Source organism: Mobula birostris, chromosome 12 (assembly GCF_030028105.1).
Source record: "Mobula birostris isolate sMobBir1 chromosome 12, sMobBir1.hap1, whole genome shotgun sequence".
NCBI classification, from domain to species: Eukaryota; Metazoa; Chordata; class Chondrichthyes; order Myliobatiformes; family Myliobatidae; genus Mobula; species Mobula birostris.
In genome coordinates, this window is record NC_092381.1 from 29,155,125 (window position 1) to 29,179,074 (window position 23,950).

The following is a 23,950-nucleotide window of genomic DNA, read 5'->3' on the forward strand; positions in this document are numbered from 1 at the left end:
CTTAATGGTCAGAAGGGCTTTATCGGCAATGGACTGGGCCATGTCCAAAACTTTGTGTAGGATTTTCCATTCCAGGCCGTGATACAGCTGGTCAGTATACTCTCCACCAGAGATCTATTAAAGTTTGTCAAAGTGTTAGATGACATGCCCAATCTTCACAAATGTCGAAGAAAGTAGAAGTGATGCCGTGCTTTATTCATAACGGCACTTGCATGCTGGACCCAGTACAAGTCCTCTGAAGTTATAACACCGAGGAATTTAAAGTTATTGACCTTCTCCACCTCTGATTCCCCAATAAGGACTGGCTCATAGACCTCCAGTTTCCTCCTCCCAAATAATCAGCTCCTGAGTCTTGCTGACGTTGACTGAGAGGTTGTTGTTGTGGCACCACTCAGGCAGATTTTGAGTCAAGCTCCCTATATGCTGATTCATCACCACCTTTGATTTGGCCAGTGACAGTGGTGAAAGCAAACTTGAATGTGGCATGGGAGTTGTGCTTGGTCTCATGGTCATAAGAGCAAAGCGACTAGAGTATAAAGCTAAGCACACAGCCTTGTGAGGCATCTGTGCGGATGGAGATTGTGGAGGAGATGCCATTCTAAACTGACTGGGGTCTGCAAGTGAATAAATCGACGATCCAATTGCACAAGGAGGTATTGAGGCCAAGATATTGAAGCTTATTGATTAGTTTTGAGGGGATGATAGTATTGAATGCTGAGCTATGGTCAATAAACTGCATCCTGATGTATGCCTCTTTGACCATAAGATATAGTATAGGAGCAGAATTAGGCCATTTGGCCCATCAAATCTGTCCTGCCATTTCATCATGGCTGAACTAACTTTCCTCTCAGCCCCAATCACCTGCTTTCTCCCCATATTGCTTCATGCCCTGACCAATCAAGAATCCATAACCTGTGCCTTAAATAGACGTAAAGACAACTGCTTGTGGCAAAGAATTCCACAGGATCACCACTCTCTGGCTAAAGAAACTCCTCCTCATCTCTGCTCTAAAAGGCTGCTCTCCTACTCTGAGATTGTGTCCTCTGGTCTTAGACTCTCCTACCACAGGAAACATCCTTTCCATATCTACTCTATCAAGGCCTTTCACAATTTGATAGGTTTCAATGAGGTCACCCATCATTCTTCTGAATTCTAGTGAATACAGGACCAGAGCCACCAAACGCTCTTCATATGACAAGCCATTCAATCCTGGAAGTATTTTCTTTGCTATCCAGATAATCCAGGATTAAGCGAATAGCCAATGAAATGGCATTTGTTGTGAATCTGTTGTGCTTGTTGGCAAATTGGAGTGGATCTGAGTCACTTCTCAGGGAGGAGATAATATATTTCATCACCAACCTCTCAAAGCACTTTATCAAGGTGGATGTAAGTGCTACTGGAAAATGGTCATTGAGGCAAGTTACCATATTCTTCTTAGGCACCAGTATAATCGAAACCTGCTTGATGCAGGTGGATACTTCAGGCTGCTGAAGAGAGAGGTTAAAGATAACGGTGAACCCTCCAGCCTGTTGATCAGCACAGGTCTTCAGTAGTAAGCCAGGTATCCCATCGGTGCCGGATGTTTTCCGTGGGTTCACTTTGAAAGAGTTTCACTTGGTAAAAGGTAATAGCGTTCAAGCCCTGCCATAGCTGGTGAGCATCCCTCAGTGATTCAAGTTTGGTCCGGAGTTGCCACTTTGCATGTGAGATGGCTTTCCAGTGATTGTACCTGGACCTTTTGTATCTTGGTCACCAGACCTAAACGTGACTGATCTGGCCCTTAGCAGATTCTGCATTTCCTGGTTCATTCAGGCTTCTGGTTGGAGAAGATTGATGATTTTGTGGACACAAACTTGTCTATGACTGCTTTTATAAAGTCCGTGACAACTGTGGTATATTCATTTAAATCCTCTGATGAACCCTTGAACACAGTACAGTCCACTGACTCAAAGCAAACCTGTAGCCACTACTCTGCCTTGCGTAACCACATCTTTGTTTTCCTTACCCCTGGAGCCTTGCACTTTAGCCTCTGCTCGTACACATAGGAGAAGGACAGCCAAGTGATCAGATTTCTCAAAAAGCGGTCTAGGCATGGAATGGTAGGCAATCCTCATTGTAGTATAGTAGTGGCTGAGTGTGTTGGGACCTTGGTGCTGCAGTTTATTTCATTCCTGAGTTTTGACCCACTGTGATTTGAATTTCGAAGCCTGTATGTTGCTTCCGATTTCAAGTTTGATGCATGTCTTTTTTTCCCAGTTCATTCACAGGGATCTTGCAGCCAGAAATGTTCTCGTGGGAGAAAACCTGGTGGCTAAAATCGCAGACTTTGGGCTGTCCCGAGGAGAAGAGGTGTATGTAAAAAAGACCATGGTAAGATGAAGTGAGATGTGCTTATTTTTCTCTCACTATAGTATATGATTCTACTATCTTTAATTAACAACATTCTCAAAGCTGACGCTTCAAAGATCTTCTGAAGGAAGCTGCATTGAGATGATTTGTGCTTGTTCTTGTCAGCCAGGTGATAATGTTAGGAAAGCAAATAAAAGTAGAGAACTCTGTTGCTTTTCTGGTAAACATTGTTCCCTCAACCAGAACACTAACTAGCAATATATTTCTCTGACAATAATTTTGAGTTCTTGCTATTTAAGATGACTGCATAACATTAGTTTCATAATTTCCTATTCCTTTTTATGGTTAAAACAGGTGTAAAACACAAAACATAGAACAGTACAGCACAGGAACAGGCCATCCACAGGTGACCTGTGCCTTTTCCTATTTTCTTCCATTCTCATGAAGAGTGTTGGAGTGGGGAGTTCAACTAGTTCATCAATATTAATTGCATATTGATGTTCATCTGATAAACAAGGTTTTATAGAATTTAATATTAATGTTTCAAAACATTATTAACATCTGTATTACATTGGTCGATATTTTACTAAACTTGAAGCAATGAGATTGTAAAACATAACACCGTATTAGATTATGAGAACACTCAGTCCTCTTTTATTGTCATTTAGAAATGCATACATGCATTAAGAAATGACGCAATGTTTCTCTGGAGTGATACCACAGAAAACAGGACAAACCAAAGACTAACACTGACAGAACCACATAATTATAACATATAGTTACAACAGTGCAAAGCAATACCATAATTTGATGAAGAACAAACCATGGGCATGGTAAAAAAAAAGTCTCAAAAGTCCCTGAGTCAATTGACTCCCGAGTCCCCGATAGCAGGCGGCAAAAGGGAGAAACTCCCTGCCATAAACCTCCAGGCACCGTCAACTTGCCGATACCTTGGAAGCAGCCGACCACAGCCGACACTGAGTCCATCCATCCGAAACCTTCGAGACTCCGACCAGACCCTCCGTTACAGCCTCCGGAGCGCCATCCTCTGCCGAGCACCGTCGACCTATCCCCAGCTGCTGAAACAAGCAAAAGCTGAGGATTCGGGACCTTCTGCTCTGGAGATTCCGGTTACCACACAGTAGCAGCGGCAGTGAAGCAGGCATTTCAGAAGTTTTCCAGATGTTCCTCCGTACTCTCACATCTGTCTCCATCAAATCAGGATTGTGCACGGTCGCCTACTTGACAGATAACAGATATTCATCACCGGAGAGGCCGCGCGCACTGCCGTCACACCACCATCTTCTCACATTAAATGGGATTTTAAAATTGAATTTCTCTCCATTATTGTGCTAAAGATTACAGTGATAAAAGCAAATATATTTTAATCCCAAGTGTTGTTGCATGAATGAAGTCACCGGAGAAAAGTACTGATAGTTTTGAAGTAACCTCTTTATTTGACAAAACAAGATACAGTGGGGATCATATTAAGACACCTTCAGTGGAAAGGTCAGGCTGGCCTAACATGGGGCTTGATATTTTATGTGCCAAACATCAAGGGACGATTTCATATTTACAACACATCCACAATGCTTTCTTTGAAACTACACACAATCTTCACACCTCCCGATTTGCATCGACACCACAGACATCTAGATGAATTTTAATCAGCATTGTCTGGTCTGTGATTCAAGGCTTTTAGGAACCCATTGTTCAGAGCTGCATTTTAAATTAAATCTACAATCTGTAAGTATTTTCAGATAAGAAGATTGGTGACTGAAATCATTTGCTAGATGTGCTAAACCCAAAAATCACTCTAACAGTTCCTCTTCTTGGTCCTCCTGGACAAAAATTAATTTGTAACAAGAAAGACCAACCTTAAGCAGGATCTACCCAAACAGGGCAGCAAAACTGCCCTGCCTCACAATTCCTCCCAATTACTTTATGTGCATCTACATCTACTCTGTCATTCCTAACTGCCACCTACAAAATGCTAAGCAGAGAGTTTGTTCCAGAAATTTGAGCAACAGTCTTTAGATATGCGGCCTCATTTGTATGCCTATTGGCTCTTGCCCGGCAGGCCGATTGCAGCTTATTACATTCCTTGCCTTCACTCCTTCATTCTCTGGCCACTAAAACTCTCTCTTTCCAGGGGCACCAGCATGGTAAGTGCAACAGGCTCATAGGCTCTCTCATCAATACACAAGAAGGAGCTGGGGCAGTGTCCATTTGAATTACTGCGAGGACCTTCTTCCCAGTGGCACCCCCTTCCAAACTGTCCAGTCGATTACTGGACCCAGCCGCCGAAAGGGCCAGGCTCATTTGTATTCACTCCCCATCCAGGCTGGGGGTGATTGCCTTCAGATATCATGTGCAATCTTTCTCAGTCTGCCATTCTATCAAAGTTGTGGAACCTGCTGTCTCTGCTTTCACCTAATTCCTCCCCATCTATTTCCCCTAATATCTGTTCTATTCTGTGCTATTCAACTAATCATAAACCTTCAGCAACCGGCCTTCATTACAGAGTACCATCGCCATCACACTTCAGCAAGCTGTTCACAGGTTTCTGTCATGCTCTTGGTGTCTTCTGCCTTCACTTTTCCTGCAGGTATGTTTTCATCAGCTGCGGTCAGCTCTGGTGAGGCCGGCTGGTGTTTGTCTCTGAGGTTCTCTGTAATTACATGGTTATTGGGGACACTTGATCCCCAGCTCTGACTGGGGTGGGGAGGGGAGCAACAAGAAGGTACAGTTTAACCTGCGTCCAGTGTTTCCACTGGCTGCCTCGCCAAATCTCCACACAGACACAAGTGTCACTTGTTAAAAGTACCATCTGTTGTCCTATCCATCTGGGAGCAAACCATGCCCTTTCAGGCAGCACCCTCACCAGAATTTATTCAGCTGTGGGAGGACTATCTCCCTTCCCTCTGGCTCTCTCTGATCGGCAATGCGCTGCTGTTGTTTTGCTCGGTCCTTTAACATTTTACGTTGGTTACAAAGTTGTTTCACATACTGTGTCATTCTGTCCCTATAATGCACTGCCTGAGTCAGTGGTGGAGGCAGATACACTAGTGAAGTTTAAGAGACTACTAGACAGGTATATGGAGGAATTTAAGGTGGGGGCTGATATGGGAGGCAGGGTTTGAGGGTCGGCACAACATTGGGGCCAAAGGGCCTGTACTGTGCTGTACTACTCTATGTTCTATAAGTCCGGGCTCACTACAACCCAGAATTGCCCCAAAAGGTAATCACATTGTTCATCCCAGTTCCACTACCTGAGCTGAGCAACCCTCTGGCAGTGCTCCTAAAGCTAATTCTTCATCTGTTTCCTTCACCACAGCCCTTCAAGTCCATGGCTTCCTGTCTATGTACCTCCGACACCCGTCTATAAAAACTTCCTCTGCTTCCCCTTTCAGAAGTGCTTCCTTCACACCGATATCTTCCTCCTGCTCTACTTCCATCTGGCACTTGTGTGCCTCCCCCCCCCCCCCCCGTTAGGATGGAGCTTGTGGAATTCATTCCAGCATCCGTATCTATCGTTACTGACTTGTGAACAGCTGTCAGTGCAGCTACGCTGGCTATGTTGTGCCCTCTGTCCGTTGTACATGTTTGCTGCCCCTGACTTGTCCATATTGTTTCTCCCTTTTCAGATTCTATAATGGCCCCTGCTTCCTTTAGTATGTTAGTTCAAGGACAGTACCCTCATTATTTGGATAGACCCAGAAATACACTGGAAGCTGCACCCCATCAATTTCAAGTATCTACGATTCACTTATTTCTGCTTTCACCATTATTCCTCCTACATCCTTAATATAAATAGCCTGTCCAGTTTTTGGGTAGGGTAGGTCAGTTATCGGTACCAATGCCAATGTCAACTAACATATCGCATTACCGGCCCCCTAACAATGCTGTTGTGTACATCCACGGTTCATCAGCGCTGGCAGTGGGGGCCACTGTCACATCTTTTTCTGACCAAGAAGTCGTCTTCACCTGCTCCGTGATCTAATCAGTAGTCAGATTGATCAGACTGGGCACCGATGGGGTTTTTCTTTCCTTGTTTTTGGACACTGCCTCCAACCATGCCCCGATAGGCCACAGCTGTAGCATATCAGCTCCTTTATCCTCCCACGTTTATTCCAGCAATTCCTTGCTACATGCCCCGGCTGCTGGCACACAAAGCAAACCCTCTGTGATATCACAGCAACAGCATCTTCTATAGCCACTTTACTATTTCTCTTGCACATCCTTTGTTCTATCTCACTGGCCCATGAAACTATCACAGAGTAGGTCAAACCCACTGCTATCGCTAAATCCAAAACTTCCTAGTGGGCTGAGCTCAAGCCTTCCTTTGGCATTTTCAGGAAGACTGGGATGTCCCTCCCTGGATTACCTAACCCTCAATACTCCTCATATGCCCGATATTTACATTCTGGATAATCCATAGCTATCTCATCAGCTCTTTGAATCACTGCCATTATCGTTCCCCAGTTGCTCTCCCCCCCCCCCCACCAAGTCACTGGCTCACTTCCCCTTTAAGAGAGAGATATCTTTCTTTATTGCTGGTGTTCCCAGTAGTTGCCTGTGTATCATCATGCACCCCTTGGCCCATCCTGTCCCACATATTCCTCGGGCACTTTGCTTTTATCAACACATTTATATCTTTAGGGTGCATCTGGTGAATTTCAACCATTTCCTCGAGCTTGGGCCAGAATTCCGAATTCCCACATGCAACTTTAAGTGAGGGCAACTCTGACAAATGCTCTATTTCTCCCCGGGGGTGAAGGGCTTATGAACAGTCTTAATTGGCATCAGTGGCTGGCTTGGATCATCAGGATCCCCGACCTGACGTTGCCTGAACTCAGTAGGTGCCATCGTGACAGATATATCTGAGTAAATCCTCTCCCTGAAGTGTCTCCACACTAATTCCCACACTACGCAAAATATAAATGAACCAGTTAAACAGCACATACTTAGAACCGCAGAGTAGGTATTCTGTAATCTGCCACTTTTGTACGCCTGAACTCATGATGCCTGTTGTAATCCCTTGCTTCCAACTGTTGCACCAGGGGCACACACACTTGCAAAATGTATATGCTAAAATGCAGCCCTCGCAATGAGTGTACACGCCCCAATAATCATCCTCTGCAACTGGTGGCTCTGTCTCACCAATTTTTGTCGCAAAGTTTTGTCTCTTACATAAAAGCACATGCATGTGCACGCACTACTTTGATATCTACCATTTCAGCTGTCTGTGTTCATGAAACCTCGCATTCCCATGTACCGCCAACCTGAACAGACAAGTTTGAGTGTTCATTTTAAAAATACTCACCCACTTAAACTGCTAAGATTGCAGGCCACACGATGGGTTGTGACACCAAATTTTGTTGCATGAATAAAGTCTCCAGAGAAAAGTACTGATTAGCTTTGAAGCAGCCTGTTTATTTGACAAAACAAGATACTGTAGGCATCATACTGAGGCACTTTCAGTAGAAAAGTCTGGCTGGCCTAACGTGGGGCTCGATATTTTACGTGCTAGACATCAAAGTACGATTTCATACTTACAATGCATCCACAATACTTTGAAACTATACACAGACGTCACACCTCCCAATTTGCACTGACACCACAGACATCTAAATGTACTTTAATCAGCATTGTCTGGTCTGTGATTCAAGGCTTTTAGAAAACTGTTGTTCAGAGCTGTATTTTAAATTAAATCTACAATCTATATTCCAATTTCAAGTTTGGTTTCTGAAGTTATTTGCTAGATGTGCTAAACCCAAAAATCACTCTAACACCAAGTAAGAAACATATTTTCCTAAAATTGAACGTGCAAAATGGTGGAGCAATATAAGTACTTTTTTCAAATGCAATGTTTTTATGTAATATTTTTCTAATCAGTATTTTGCACTGGACCCGTACTTTCTCTAATGAACCTTATTCAGGACTTAATATTTTCCTTCTGCTAATCGTTTAGGGGCGGCTTCCAGTACGCTGGATGGCAATTGAGTCCTTGAACTACAGTGTCTATACAACAAAAAGCGATGTGTGAGTAATCAACCATTAGAGCATGGAGTTTTGCTCATTTTAATACATCACTCATTAATGTTTCCATGTATCCTTTGTGTTTATGGACGTTTTTCAATGGAGCATAGGAGAATGAGGGTGATTATACTGAGGTATATGAAATCATGAAGGGCATAAATGAGGTCAATACAGACAGTCTTTTTTTGCCCAGCTTTGTGGAATTAAGAATTATAGGATCTCTCTCTCTCTCTCTCTCTCTGGCTATCCATCCCATAGGATGATGATGGTTCCTTTCAGTCAGTTAGTGGGGTTTGAGGATACCCGACTCCTCAGAAAGGAACAGTATGTGCGTGAGTGGATTTTAGGTGAGTAGGGGGTTGCACAGGTCCAGACCCACCCTCTCGACATCCCCTCCCGGATCCAGCGGCATGGTGGGGTCCAAGACGGCTGGGGGAAGTTCTGTTGCAGTGAATGGCCAGACCAAGCTTCAATGCAAGGGATGCCCTTTCCGCGCTTCACGGCACGTGTTTGCTAGATGCTGTTGACCCTACGAGAGGGTTCATCCGCCCTTTGCAGGTCTTGTTTTTCATCCTGCAGGGTGTCTAGCCACCTTCCTCACCAGGCAAGCCCGGTGGGGGAGCCAGTTTAGTCACCGACCACCCGACCGTGCGACAGGTAGTACTGGGTTACATGGTACCAGTAGCACTCAGACGAGTGACCTGGATATAACTTCAAGGGTAAGGGATAGGTTTAATATTGACCAGAGGGACAACATTTTTACCCAGATGGTGTTCAGTATCTGGAATGAGTTGCCAAAAGGATGTGGATGGGGCATGTACACTAACAACACTTAAGAGCATAGACCATAAGATATAGAAGCAGAATTAGGCCATTTAGATGGATAAGGGCCAAATGCAAGTTAGCTTAGAGGGAATCTTGGTAGGCATGGACCTTGTTGGCCAAAGGTCCTATTTCCGCAGTGGGCTGAACTCAGTGATATCCTCTGTGCCCTCAGTGCTATAAGAATGAGAAGGTAAGACAAGAGTCACAAAGATTCTAAATTCATCCTATTTCAAGATTTTCTCTTGTTGTCATTGTCTAATTCAAAGTTGAAAGTGCGTTTATTATCAAAGTGTATATATGTCACCATATGCCATCCTGAGATCCACACTCTTGCAGGCATTCACAAAGAAATACAATAGAATCAATGAAAAACTACACACAACGACTGACAAACAATCAATGTGCAAAAGAAGGCAAACTATGCAAATACAAAAAAAAAGGATAATACTGAGAACATGAGTTGTAGAGTCCTTGAGAAAGAGAGTCCTTAGGTTGTGGAGTTATTTTGGAGCTGGGGTAAATGAACTTATGCGGGTTCAAGAGTCTGATGGTGGAAGGGTAATAACTGTTTCTGAACCTGGTGGTGTGGGACCTAAGGTTCCTGTACCTCCTTCCCGATGCCAACTGCAAGAAGAGAGCGTGGGGGCTTTGATGATGGGTGCTGCTTTCTTGTGACAGTGCTTCCTGCAGATGTGCCTATTTTCCATTAATATATGGAGTGATGAATTCCCCTCACCCAGGGCATCACTTAAATTTAGTTTCACGTTTCAGCAGTATACAGCTCTCGTTACATGCACATGCAGTTCAACTCTTTGAGTGATTATGCAGAAAGTTTGAAGTTAATAACTCATCCCCTTCTACCTTAGGCCACGAATTTATCAATCACCCCTGATGAGTTATTAACTGATGAGCTATTAACCTTAAACTTTCTGTATAATCACTCAAAGAGTTGACCTGTATGTGCCTGTAACGAGAGCTGTATAACTCATGTCCTTCTACCTTAAGCCACGAACTTATCAATCACCCTTGCTGTGGGCACTTTCTGCAGGTCCAAGATCCGTATGCTTCACAACCGCTGGACTAGGTGTGTAAATGTAGGAGGGGACTATGTTGAAAAATAAATGTGCTAGGTTTTCTAAAATTGACTCCTTCTACCTTAGGTCACAAACTTATCAATCACCCCTTGTATGTATAAAGAAGGATTGACACACTTCGGTGATTAAATGCTGACAATGCAGTGTACTTTTCGGTCCTGTGGAGCAGCTTCTGTATTTTCAGGGAAATGCTTGTCAGCTCGCCAATGCTTTCAGTTGGAACGATACAATTAAAATTAACTTTCATCAGGAAGCAGCTTGCCTTCATTCAACCGCAGTGGTGTGAGGTCCAGATACTCAAAAAAAAAAGTTCTGTTGCTTTGTGTTCAGATTTTTTTTAATTGGAGAGAACATGTGAGACAAGTTGTGCAGAGATTTTTAAAAAATAACTACAGGTCGACCTTCACTAATCCAGCACCATTGGGACCTGATTGGGGCCGGATTAGTGAAAATGCTGAATTACAGAAGGATCACAGTGCCAGATTATCGAAGGAACTGGATTACAGGTAGTCGGATTAGTGAAGGTCCACCTGTAGTAGTGTTCAGTTTGGAGATCCCCAACACATTAACTGCTCAAGTAAAGGTTGGAAACCGAGAGACTAGGGAAGGATGAGCCAAGAATAAAGAGAGAGGATGTTCATGCATAAGGTGTGACGGCTGCAGGAGTGAAGGCATTGCTACCACCCTGCCATCACCCTGCTGACTCACGTCATTTGAGGAGTGGTAACCCTGTTCTTCAAATGTCCATGCACATTTTTATCACTTCAGGCTTGTCCCCGCATGGACCATGCACAGTTCTTTACTTGAATTGTCAGATTAGTACTCCATTGTCACTGTCTGTACATTGAATGTTTCACACTCAATGCCATCACTAAATGGTAAACATTCAGATTAGCTCACTGTGTAATGAGTGCCTAGCTTGAACATGGACCTCTCCCCCCGAGGCCCCAATTACCATGTGCAGCTCTAGGTTTGTTACTAATTATGATCACACACTGCTCAAATTATGTTTTCTCTCAATCAATTAGAAAATGATTTACATGTAGATTTTTTTCTATCCTTTAGCTGGTCATTTGGAGTGCTGTTGTGGGAGATTGTCAGCCTTGGTAAGTAACAGCAGCAATGACTTTCTGTAGTCTCCAGGCTATTTAATTTCTGTTCATTTTTGTGTGTTCCTTCAGAATCTCATCTTTTCCAGTGCCTCAGTCTGTGTTCCCTTCTCAATATCATCCCGCTGATTTTTAAATGATTGGTGCAATGGGTTCCCAAATTCCTATTTAAACTGGTTGAATTTACATAGTGAAAAGTGCACTAATGTTCTCAGGATTGCTGATCCAGTAACGCAAGTCCAGGAAAACCTGATCTGGTCTGGTCTCAGAAACCAAATTTGCGCTCAGTTAGTTCTTGGGTGGAAGACTGCCTGGGATTATTGATACGGCAAGTCAACCTGGAGAAGCAACAGTTGTCACCAGCACCCTCCCATGAATCACTTATGAGGTGAAGCAAACTGCAGCAATAAAAATGACCCATTCTCAAAATAATTTTGAAATGAGTTGAAACATAGCAGTTACACTGGAAAAGTCTCTCTCTTCCTCCTTCAAGCTTGATGGTAGCCTGTATGATAGACCTTGATCTTCCACATTAATTTCTTAACGTTACCAAGATCTACCCTGCTTCTATATTTATTTTGCATTAATTGCCTTCTGATTATTGCAGGGGGAACGCCATACTGTGGAATGACATGTGCTGAACTCTATGAGAAATTACCTCAAGGCTTCCGAATGGAGAAACCCCTCAACTGTGATGATGAAGTGTGAGTGATTGCCCACATAGGCTGTCATATGGTCGGCTGGCAGTGAGAGGGAATGAGCGACACGCTCATTACACTGGCACTAGTGTTCTTCTCATCCGATCTTTTAACATCATAATGTTATCCCTTCACTTTACTTTTGTTTTTCACATTAATGAGTATTTCATTCTATGTGCTGAAAATCTTGCAATATCTCTCATTCTGAGCAAAGCTTTAAAGTAATTCATCAGTCTAATGGATTCCTGTGAGAGTTTCCAGATATGTGTGTTTGTATTTGTACTCCTACACTCCTACACTCAGTGGCCACTTTATTTCAGTACAGAAGTGAAATCTGTGGTGGTCTCCTGCTGCTGTAGCCCATCTACATCAAAGTTCGACATGTTGTGCATTCAGAGATGCTCTTCTGCACACCACTGTTGTAACACGTGGTTATTTGAATTAATGTTGCCCTCCTGTCAGCTTGAACCATTCTGGCCATTTCCCTCTGATCTCTCTCATCAATAAGGCATTTTTGCCCACAAAACTGCTACTCACTATTTGTTTTTTGAACCATTCTCTGAACACTATAGAAACTGTTGTGTGTGAAAAATCCCAGGAGGTCAGCAGTTTCTGAGATACTCAAGCCACCCCATCTGGCACCATCAATTCCACAGTCAAAATCACTTAAATCACATTTCTTCCCCATTCTAGTTTGGTCTGAAGGACAACGGAGCCTCTTGATCATGTCTGTTTGCATTTCTGCATTGAGTTGCTGCCACATGATTGGCTGATAAGATATTCACATCAATGAGCAAATGTACTTAATAAAGTGGCCACTGAGTGTCTTTTATATGCAGGGGAAGATCCAGGGAGAGGCTAAATACTGCTTAGCTATTCAATCATAATTATGTAGAATTCATAACAATCAGCTGCGCATAATGGTGTGCATTGTTTCTAGTGGCATTTCCTCATTTTGGGGGAAATTTACATTTTGACAAAACATTTTATTACTACTTGTGAGGTTTAATTCTCCTTTACTTCCAGTAAACTCAAACTCTGTTGAATTAAGCTGCTCCCTCTTTTCTCCAGCACCTTTCGATAGGAAATTCTTTATCAAATCAAAGCGCAATGTTTCTGACTTTACATGATCTACAAAGAGCTGAAAGTTAACTACAGGCAACTCATACGTTATGGTTCGGGACAGAGGCTGCATTCCTAGAAAATGTTCCGTACTGTAATTTTCTGACACATGAAATTGTGTCATCTGTGCATGCTTCAAGAAACGCACATTGCAAAAAAAAAACATGCTTATTTATCTCCACATTTTTCATGAGGGTGAATCTTAACCTATACCTCAAATTTTTGGGTTTTGATTGGTGAATTCTATAACAGAAAATGTCTGTTACCATAATGTAGACATCACTGTAAACAGGAACATTTGTTTTCTTATTGCTGTACTTTTACAGGGGGGAATCAGAAGCATTATTTTTTTTTTAATTTCAGGAGTTATTGGTTAAAGTTTTCATCTCTCTTTATCTAAAATCCCATTAGCTATGAATTCATGAGACAGTGCTGGAGAGATCGGCCCCATGAAAGACCAACCTTTGCTCAGATATCAGTGCAGTTGAACCGAATGCTCGAAGCAAGAAAGGTAATTTGCCCAAAGTGAAACCAAATGGAAAGTAATTGCGAATATTAACTATGTGTCAGAACCTATGAGCCCAAAACAGCTGGTGTTGATACAATAATCCTTGCCCTGAGCCTGAATGACACCTGCTGTGGACTATAAACCAGCTGATGTAGATCCAGAATGTTTGCTAGATCTATTTGTACAAACAGTGTTGTGAAGAAAAGCCTCAACTGAATTAAACACCTCTTTGGGTTTCTCCGAAATAAGACCTGGGAGTTTTATTTAAAACATCATTTCTTTCCCGGGTATTTTTCAGGGGAACATTATTGATGAATCTTTAGAGGATTTTGCAAACATGGCAGCTGCAGAGATTTGCAGCCTCTGTGGTGGTGCAACTTGTTCAGAGGCTGGGGAGGATGTGGGTAACGGTTCTACACAGTAATTTTTTACTTTACGTCGGCGATAGGATTGGGACTGGGCATGGGGGAAATGAGCAGTACAATAGTGAAGAATTAATTTTGGAATTTACATTTGGTTCCTATCCAACTAGTTGAGATACCTTCTAATTCATCAGACTTCTGAATGGACAATGAACCCATGAACACTACCTTGCTATTTCATGAAATATGCCAGTGATATTAAACCTGATTCTGAATTAATAACAGCCTGATGCAAAACAGAATTGACAATTCAGACCCTGCCCTCAGGGATGGTGTGATCCTACTCAAACAGCATATGCTTTGCTCAGATTTAATTCCGAACCAGCTATTTCCCTTATACTTGTGTAATGGATGGTTTGGTTTCCTCAGTGGTAAAATAAGGAAGTTTTTTTTTAAGGCTTATATAAATAGCAAAGTCAGGTCACTCTTAAAAAAAAAAGAGGCTTGACGTGAACTGACCAAGAAATCTTTAATATTAGCTGACTAAACTCATCTTAATAAGGGAGGTGGCAGGAACATGTATCAGGGCATTGAATACAGCAGTTGGGATGTTATGTTGAAGTTGTGTAAGACAATGGTGCTGCTGAATTTAGAGGATTGCATGCAGTTTTGGTCACCAATTTACAGGAAAGATGTCAATAAGATTGAATGAGTGCATAGTGCATTGAAAATCTACTTGAGGATCTGAGCTATAGGGAAAGGTTGAATAGGTTAGGACTTTAGTTCTTGGAGCATAGGAGAATGAGGATATATCTTACAAAATTATGAGGGGTATAGGTAGGGTGAATTCATGCAGGCGTTTCCCCTCAGGTTGGGTGCGACTAGAAATAGCGGTCATATATTTAGGGTTAAAAACAAAATATTTGAGGGGAATCTGAAGGGAAGCATCTTCACTCATTGGGTGGTGTGAGTGTGGAATGAGCTACCAGCAGAAGTGGTTGATGTGGGTTCAGTTGTTACATTTAAGAGAAGTTTGGATAGGTACATCTATGGAAGGTTTTTAAGGGATATGGTCTGGGTGCAGGTAGATGGCACTAGGCATAAGATCGGGTTAGCATGGACCAGATGGTCCGAAGGGCCTGTTTCCATGCTCTATGACTCTATAACATACCATTCGTTTACCTTTTGTGGCTGTCAGGTGAAGACAATTTCACTGGTGGCCAGTGGTGCTTCCCACTGCCAAATAATGCACTGTTATCCACTGTTATTTGGGCTTCAGAACAATCCCCAGCAATTAAGCAGTGTCTTACAAAGGCAAGGGAAGTTAGTTAGTGAAGACAAAAGAAAATGCCTTTAATGATTATTTCAACCTGTTAATCTCTCCCCAGGCTTACGTGAACACAGCTTTGTTTGAAAACTTCACATATGCTGGAATCGATGCCACAGCGGAAGAAGTGTGACACTGGACTTGTAGAAACATCCACAGTACCCAGGATGCTGTAGATCCAGTACTGTTGCCAAGGGATCAAGTTTCGATGACTCTGCTACCTATCCCAAGATGCTGACTGCTTGCACTATGAGCCAAAACAAAACAAAACGCAGAATAACCTATGAAACAAGTTGATTCCTCGGCATTGTAAAGCACGTTTGGGAATTGAGCATAATCCCATGGCAGAGTGGAATACTGCATCTAACCCCGGTGATGGAGTGATGAACTTCCTGTCATCTCGTGTGGTATGACCAGCACGGAGATTCACTTGGAAATCAGCTGCGGAAATATCCTTGACAATGGGATGATTCTCAAGGTCCATACTCCTTGCAACATGGCAATGAGAGCTGACTTAATTGAAACTGGAAATGGGATTTTTCATTTGGAACATGTTCTAGTGGAGCAACACTGTCATCTCATTTGGTTTGTGACTGGACACGTAGATGGACTGGAAACATATACTATTTCTTACATAAGCCCTGTACAAGTATATTGTCTATGTATATTGTCCACATGTATGTTTGTGTGCATACATAATTTCAGTCAACAGCTATTGTAGCGGATGATTCTGGATCAGACTTCTTGGGTACGTGTTTGAAAGTAGATTGTTTGATTCATGAGCAAACTTGACAGCAGACATTTGACTGAGAACGGTGACAGCGGTCAGAGATTGCTTGCCCACGTGACTCCATTCACCAGTGAATGTGCCATGAGTTCCAGGAAGCCCGTTCTGTGGTTCGTTCAAGCCTATTTCAAGATTTTCCATATCCCGGACAGGTTTCGCTGGACTTTGAAACTGACACACTGTAAATATTACTTAAAGGTGACATAACCCCTTGCAAAGTTCAGACACTGCTTTCACACTTTAATCTAAACAGAATTATTTTACCTGATGGTCAATAAATTCATTTATGCAATCGCCAAGAATAACGTGAGTGGGTCAATCATCACCTATCTTATTTATCCCTGATTTGAACCCATTTTATCTCAGATTCATTTCAAGCACTAATTCCCAGGAATGACCAATTGGTGCCACATAATTGCAACATTGTGAATTTATGTGACACCTCTTATTGGGTCACATTGGTCTGTTAGCAAGGCAAAGGGAAATTGGGACAGATAACCTTCTAATCAGGAGAGCGATTGCGATTTTAAAGACAGAGTTTTGCGACAGTTTCTCTGAGTTGAAGAGTGACTAATCAGCAAGAGACAATGCTGATAGCAAGAGCTATCTTTTAGTCAGGTCTGCATTCAAGATTTAAAAGCTGTGCTGCACACCGGTTTTGTCAGAGTTGGACAATCTACGGCAGGGAGTGTATTAGAGAGCTACCTTTAATCAGGACAGTGATTGAGATTTTTTAAAGGCAGAGCTTTGCAGCAAATTACGAAAAAGAACTTTGACCAGCCGACTTTTGGGATTGATTGGCAACAGCAAACGAGAGGAAGGCAATGGCAAGCGCTGGGGCCATTGTCTGAGTGGACAGAGTGAATGAGAGTGGTCATCTTGAGGCTTTAGCTCTTCAAGACTTCAGCAAAGAGAGGCTACAGTGAGGGAAAGAGAGGCTACAGTCAGAGAAAGCAATAGAAAAGCTATAGGTTAAGTTTTTTTCCTTCTCTTCTTTATATCTGCTGAACTAGGACAGTAGAGATACCAGGCTGGATAGTTGAATGATCCTCTTGCAGGACCAGTGTCCCGGATGACTACAAATGCAAGAACTGCACCAGCTGCAGCTCCTAACAAACCACGTTAAGGAGTTGGAGCTGAAACTGGATGAACTCTGGATCATTCAGGAGGCTGAGGGGGTGATAGATATGACATATAAAGGGGTAGTTACACCCGAGGTGCAGGACACAGGATACTGGGTGACAATCAGAAAGGGGAAAGGGGTTAAGGAGCCAGTGCAGAGTACCCCTGTGGCCATCCCCTTCGACAACAGGTATATCACTTTGGATACTGTTAGGTGGGGTGAGCTAACAGAGGAAAGTCATTGTTGTCGGGTCTCTGGCACTGAATCTGGCTCTGTGACTCAGAAAGGAAAGGAGTAGAAGAGGCACACTGTGGTGATAGGGGAATTGTTAGGTGAATGGACAGGAGGTTCTGTGGGTAAGAACGAGATTCCCGGATGGTATGTTGCCTCCTGGGTGCCAGGTCCTGGGATATCTCAGATCAGGTCCTCAGCATTCTTAAGTGGGATGGAGAACAGCCAGAAGTCGTGGTCCAAGTAGGTACCAATGACATGGGTAGGACAAGTGACGAGGTTCTGCATAAAGAGTTCAGGGAGTTGGGTGCTAATTTAAAGGGCAGGACCTCCAGGTTTGTGATCTCAGGATTGCTACCCATGCCACGTGCGAGTGAAGCCAAAACTAGGAAGATTATACAGTTCAATACATGGCTAAGGAGTTAGTGTAGGAGAGAAGGTGTACAATTTTTGGATCATTGGGCTCTCTTCCAGGAAAGGTGGGACCCATACAGAAGGGATGGTTTGCATCTGAACTGGAGGGGAACTAATATCCTAAATTGGGACCGCACGACCCAATTTACATCGGTGGTGTGCAAGTGGAACAGGTCAAAAGCTTTAAGTTCCTCGGGGTCAATATCACAAATGACCTGACTTGGTCCAACCAAGCAGAGTTCACTGCCAAGAAGGCCCACCAGCGCCTTTACTTCCTGAGAAAACTAAAGAAATTTGGCCTGTCCCCTAAAACTCTCACTAATTTTTATAGATGCACTGTAGAAAGCATTCTTCTAGGGTGCATCACAACCTGGTATGGAAGTTGTCCTGTCCAAGACCGGAAGAAGCTGCAGAAGATCATGAACACGGCGCAGTACATCACACAAACCAATCTTCCATCCTTGGACTCACTTTACACCGCACACTGTCAGAGCAGTGCTGCCAGGATAATCAAGGACACGACCCACCCAGCCAACACACTTTTCGTCCCTCTTCCCTCTGGGAGAAGGCTCACGAACTTGAAGACTCGTACGGCCAGATTTAGGAACAGCTTCTTTCCAACTGTGATAAGACCGCTGAACGGATCCTGACCCGGATCTGGGCCGTTCCCTCCAAATATCCGGACCTGCCTCTCGGTTTTTTTGCACTACCTTACTTTCCATTTTTCTATTTTCTATTTATGATTCATAATTTAAATTGTTAATATTTACTAATTTTTACTATTTTTAATATTTAATATTTGTAATCCAGGGAGCGGGAAGCGCAGAATCAAATATCGCTGTGATGATTGTATGTTCTAGTATCAATTGTTTGGCGACAATAATGTATAAAGTATAGTAATGCTGCACAGTGGGGTTTAAACTGGGGTTGCAGGGGGGTGGGAACCAGAGTGGTAGAACAGTTAGTGGTGAACTTGTGGAGGCAGATGTTGGTAAGACCTCAGACATAATTAGGAATCAAAAGGTTGAGCACAGTTTCGACTAGTGTCCTGAGCCGTGTATACTTCGGTGCAAGAAGTATCATAGGAAAAGTGGATGATAGGGCTGAAGATGAGGTAGCTGGTTTACAAACAAAGGCAATATGTAGTGAAGAGAGGATGCTGATAGGGTAAAATTGCAGTCAACAGGATGAGTTGCAACACAAAAGGTGGGCAAAATCAAAAAGGATGAATACAGGACTGAAGGTGTTATATTTGAATCCACGCAGTATACAGAATAACGTAAGTGAACTTGTAGCACAGTTGCCAATTGGCAGGTATGATGTTGTAGGCATTACTGAATCATGCCTGAAAAGTTATAGCTGGAAGCTTAATTTCCGAGAACACACATTGTATTGAAAGGGCAGACTGGAAGCAAAGAGAGTGGTATTGCTCTGTTGGTAAAAAAAAAATGAAATCAAGTCACTAGAAGGAGGTGACATTGGGTAAGAAGGTGTTGAATCATTGTGGATAGAGTTAAGGAACTACATGAGTAAAAAGACCCTGATGGGAGTTGTATACAGGCTCCTAAACAGTAGTAAGGATATGGTCAACAAATTATAACAGGAGATAGAAAATGCATGCCAAAAGGGCAATATTACAATAGTCATGAGAGATTTCAATATGCAGGTGGATTGGGAAAATCAGGTCCTGGATTACAGGAGGGTGAATTTCTAGAGTGCCTATGATATGACTTCTTAAAGCATGGTTGAGGCCACTAGGGGATCAGATATTCAAGATTGGGTGTTGTGCAATAAACCAGAATTTATTAGAGAGCTCAAGGTAAAAGAACCCTGAGGAGAAAGTGATCATGATCTGACTGAATCCACCATGAAATTTGAGAAGGAAAAACTGAAGTCAGATGTATCAGTATTACAGAGAAGTAAAGGGAATTACAGAGGCATGAGAGAGGAGCTGGCTAGAATCGTTTGGAAAAGAACACTGGCAGAGATGATGGCCGGAAGCAATTTGGAAGGCACAGGATATATACATCCCAAGAGGAAGAAGTATTCTAAAGGCAAGATGACATAACCATGTCTAACAAGAGAAGTCAAAGCCAGCATAAAGACCAAAGGGAGGGCATGTAGTAGAGTGACAATTAGTGGAAGTTAGACGATTAGGAGGATTTTAAAAACCAGCAGAAGGCAACTAAAAAAGTCATTAAGAAGTTAAAGATGGGATATGAAAGTCACATAGCCAATAATATTGAAGAGGATACCAAGAGTTTTTTCAAATACAGAAAGTGTTAAAGGGAGGTGAGAGTGGATATTGGACCGCTGGAAAATGATGCTGGAGAGTTAATAATAAGGACAAAGAAATGGCAGATGTACTGAATAAATATTTTGCATCAGTCTTCACTGTGGAAGACACTAGCAGTATGATGGGAGTTCCAGGTGTCAGAGGTCATGAAGTGTGTGAAGTTGACATCAATAGAGAGAGAGAGTTCTTTGGAAACTGAAAGGTCTGAAGGTAGATAAGTCACCTGGACCAGATAGTGTACCCCCCAGGGTTCTGAAAGAGGAGGCTGAAGAGATTATGGAGGTATTAGTAATGATTATTCATGATGAGGCCACACTTTGGTTGCAAGAACAGCACCTTGTAATCTGTTTGGGGAGCATCCAACCTGATGGCATGAACATCGATTTCTCAAATTTCCAGTAATGACCCCCACCAACCCCACCCCCATTTGCCATTTCCCATCCCCTTCCCCCCCCTCACCTTATCTGCTTGCCCACCCATCTCCTCCCCCCTTTTTCTTTCTTCCATGGCCTTCTGTTTCTTTCACCAATCAACTTCCCAGCTCTTTACTTCATCCCGCCCCCCACTTCCAGGTTTCACCTATCACCTGATGTTTCTGTCTACCCCCTCCCCCCACCTTTTAAATCTACTCCTCAGCTTTATTTCTCCAGTCCTGCCGAAGGGTTTCGGCCCGAAATGTCGACTGTACTTTTTTCTACAGATGCTACCTGACCTGTGTTCCTCCAGCATGCTGTGTATGTTACTCAGATTTCCAGCATTTGCAGATTTTCTCTTGTTTCTGATTAGATTTTGAAATGGTTCTGGAAGACTGGAAAATTGCAAATGTCACTCCACTCTTCAAGAAGGGAGAGAGGCAGAAGAAAGGGAACTATAAGCCGGTTAGTCTGACAGTGATTGGGAAGATGTTGGAGTCAATTATATAAGGATGAGGTCTCATGATAAAATACTGAGACCTGGAGGCATTTGATAAAATAGGCTATAGTCAGCGTGGTTTCCTCAAGGGAAAGTCTTGCCTGACAAATCTGGTGGAGTTCTTTGAAGATATAGCAAGCAGGATAGACAAAGGAGAATCGGTTGATGTGTACTTGGATGCAGAAGGCCTTTGACAAGGTGCCACTCATGAGGCTGCTTAACAAGCTAGGAGCCCATGGTGTTACAGGAAAGATTGTAGTATGGATAAAGCAGTGGCTGATTGGCAGGAGGCAAAGAGTGGGAATAAAGGGAGCCTTTTCTGATTGGCTGCCAATGATAATAGTATTCCACAGGGGTCGGTGTTGGGATCGATTCTTTTTACATTATATGTCAATGATTTGGAGGATGACTTTGTTGCAAAGTTTGCAGACTATGTGAAGATAGGTGGACGGGCAGATAGTTTTGAGGAAGTAGAGAGGCTACAGAAGGACCTACACAGATTAGGAGAATTGACAAAGAAGTGGCAGATGGAATACTGTTTCAGGAAGTGTTATGGTTGTGCATTTTGGGAAATGAAATGAAAGGGTTAACTATGTTCTAAATGCAGAGAAAGTACAAAAAACTGAGCTACAATGGGATTTGGGAGTCCTTGTGCAGGATTCCTTAAAGGTTAATTTGCAGGTTGAGTTGATGGTGAGGAAGGCAAATGCAATGTTAGCATTCATTTCAAGAGGACTACAATATAAAAGCAAGGATGTAATGTTGAGACTTTATAAAGCATTGGTGAGATCTCACTTGGAATATTGTGAGCAAGTTTGGGCCCCTTATCTTAGAAAGTGTGTGTTGAAATTGAATGGGGTGGTTTGAGTATCTCAGAAACTGCTGTTCTCCAGGGATTTTCATGCACAACAGTCTCTAGAGTTTACAGAGAATGGTGTGAAAAACAATTTTAAAGAATCCAGTGAGTGGAAGTTCAGCTTCAGTTATGTAGGGCAGTAATATAACCTCACCCAGAGTGGTGGTACAGTGTTGGTCCCCTTATTTAAGGAAGAATGTTGAAGCACTGAAATCAGTTAAAATAAGGCTTACTAAAATGAATATCTGGATTGATTGTTTGCCTTATGAGGAGAGGTTAGACAAGCAAATATGGATGATAGAAAAATGGAGGGCTATGTGCGAGGGAAGGGTTAGATTGATCTTAGAGTAGTTTAAAAGGTCGGCACAACATCGTGGGCCGAAAGGCCTGTATTGTGCTGTAATGTTCGATGTTCAAACTTACATCCTCTGGAGCTTAGGAGAGTAGAAGAAGTCTTAATTGAAACATAAGGTCTACAGCCTCAATATATAGAAGAAATTTCCTCTTGTGAGACATTTTCTCAATTTAGGCAGCCATTTCATTCTCTCAGAATGTTGTGAGACTTTGAAGCTCTGTTCTTCAAAGGGTAGTGGAAGCAAAGACTGAATGTTGTTGAGGCCAAGATTCAAGGTTTTTAGATAAGCAAAGGCTGGTAGGGGTGACGAGTACCATGGATAAATGAGAATGTAGAGTTGAGATTAGAGTTCAATTAGCCACAAACTTATTTAATGGTAGAATAGGCTCGAAGGGCTGAGTGGCCTATTCCTGATCCTAACTTGGATGTTTGTATGTTCATCTGCAGATAATATAAATGTTCAGATTGATAGCAAATAATATTAATGTCACTAAAGTGGCAGGTAACTCCAGCAGGAGATTCTAACTAATTGTACCACTGTCACCCAGTCCCCCATGATCCTGGGAGAGGCTTTTACCAGTGATTTAAAAACCCAGCTAAACCTGCCACATGAATGTAATGACTGCAAGAGAGAATCAGATTTTGGTCATCCTGTGGCAAGTGCCTCTGTTAATGATACACCAAAGTCATTCTATCATCTTCTAGGCACAAGTCAGAAAAGTGAGGAATTAATTGGCACTAATAAGTGCATCTTCAGCTCCAGGAAGCTTCTTACGATCGAGGACAATGCAGCCTACTTGATAGTAGCCCACCCACCACACTAAATGTTCATTCTCTCCAGCACTAACAAACAGTGTGCAGCATCTAAAAAATGCAAGCAATCACTAACATAGACTACTCCCACTTCCCAAGCCCTCAAGCTCCACCACCAAAAAGCTCAAGGGCAGCAGACACATGGGAACATCACCATCTACTCTCCAAGTTGAACACCATCCTGACTTGGAATTTGACCTTCATTGTCACCTGGTGTAAGTCTGGATCTCTAAGTCTGTTGAAGGCACTCCCAATTGTACAATGGGAGTACAATAGAAGGTCTACAGTACTTCGAGTTTAGTACCACCTTCTTAAGGGTATTTAGAATGGACAGTCAGTGCCGGCTTCACCAGTAATTAATGCATCTCACAATGTAAACAAATCTCTCCTAATGGACTGTGTTCCTTCATCCCTGGTACAGATGTGATCTCTCAGTATATTATATTAAAAGAGGTGGGGGCATGGCACTGTTGATCAGAGGTAGTGTCACGGCTGCAGAAAAGGAGGAAGTCATGGAGGGGTTGTCTACGGAGTCTCTGTGGGTGGAGGTCAGGAACAGGAAAGGGTCAATAACTCTACTGGGTTCATTTTGTAGACCACCCAATAGTAACAGGGACATCGAGGAGCAGATAGGGAGACGGATTCTGGAAAGGAATAGCAGGGTTGTTGTGGTGGGAGATTTTCATTTCCCAAATATTGATTGGCATCTCCCTAGAGAGAGGGGTTT

At 42.8% G+C, this 23,950-nt stretch overlaps 1 protein-coding gene across 3 annotated transcripts in view; it reads left to right on the forward strand.

Annotated features, from left to right (window-relative positions):
• The window catches only part of tie1 (tyrosine kinase with immunoglobulin-like and EGF-like domains 1), a 102,973-nt gene extending 86,456 nt beyond the window's left edge, over positions 1-16,517 (forward strand). For all 3 annotated transcript variants that reach the window (XM_072273531.1, XM_072273533.1, XM_072273534.1), the window contains 6 exons: positions 2,257-2,370; positions 8,324-8,394; positions 11,376-11,416; positions 12,027-12,123; positions 13,651-13,750; positions 15,498-16,517. In XM_072273531.1, coding sequence (XP_072129632.1) covers positions 2,257-2,370; positions 8,324-8,394; positions 11,376-11,416; positions 12,027-12,123; positions 13,651-13,750; positions 15,498-15,569 — 495 coding nt within the window. In that variant the 3' untranslated portion in view covers positions 15,570-16,517. The remainder of the gene's footprint in view (positions 1-2,256; positions 2,371-8,323; positions 8,395-11,375; positions 11,417-12,026; positions 12,124-13,650; positions 13,751-15,497) is intronic.
• Positions 16,518-23,950: the final 7,433 nt, after the last annotated feature.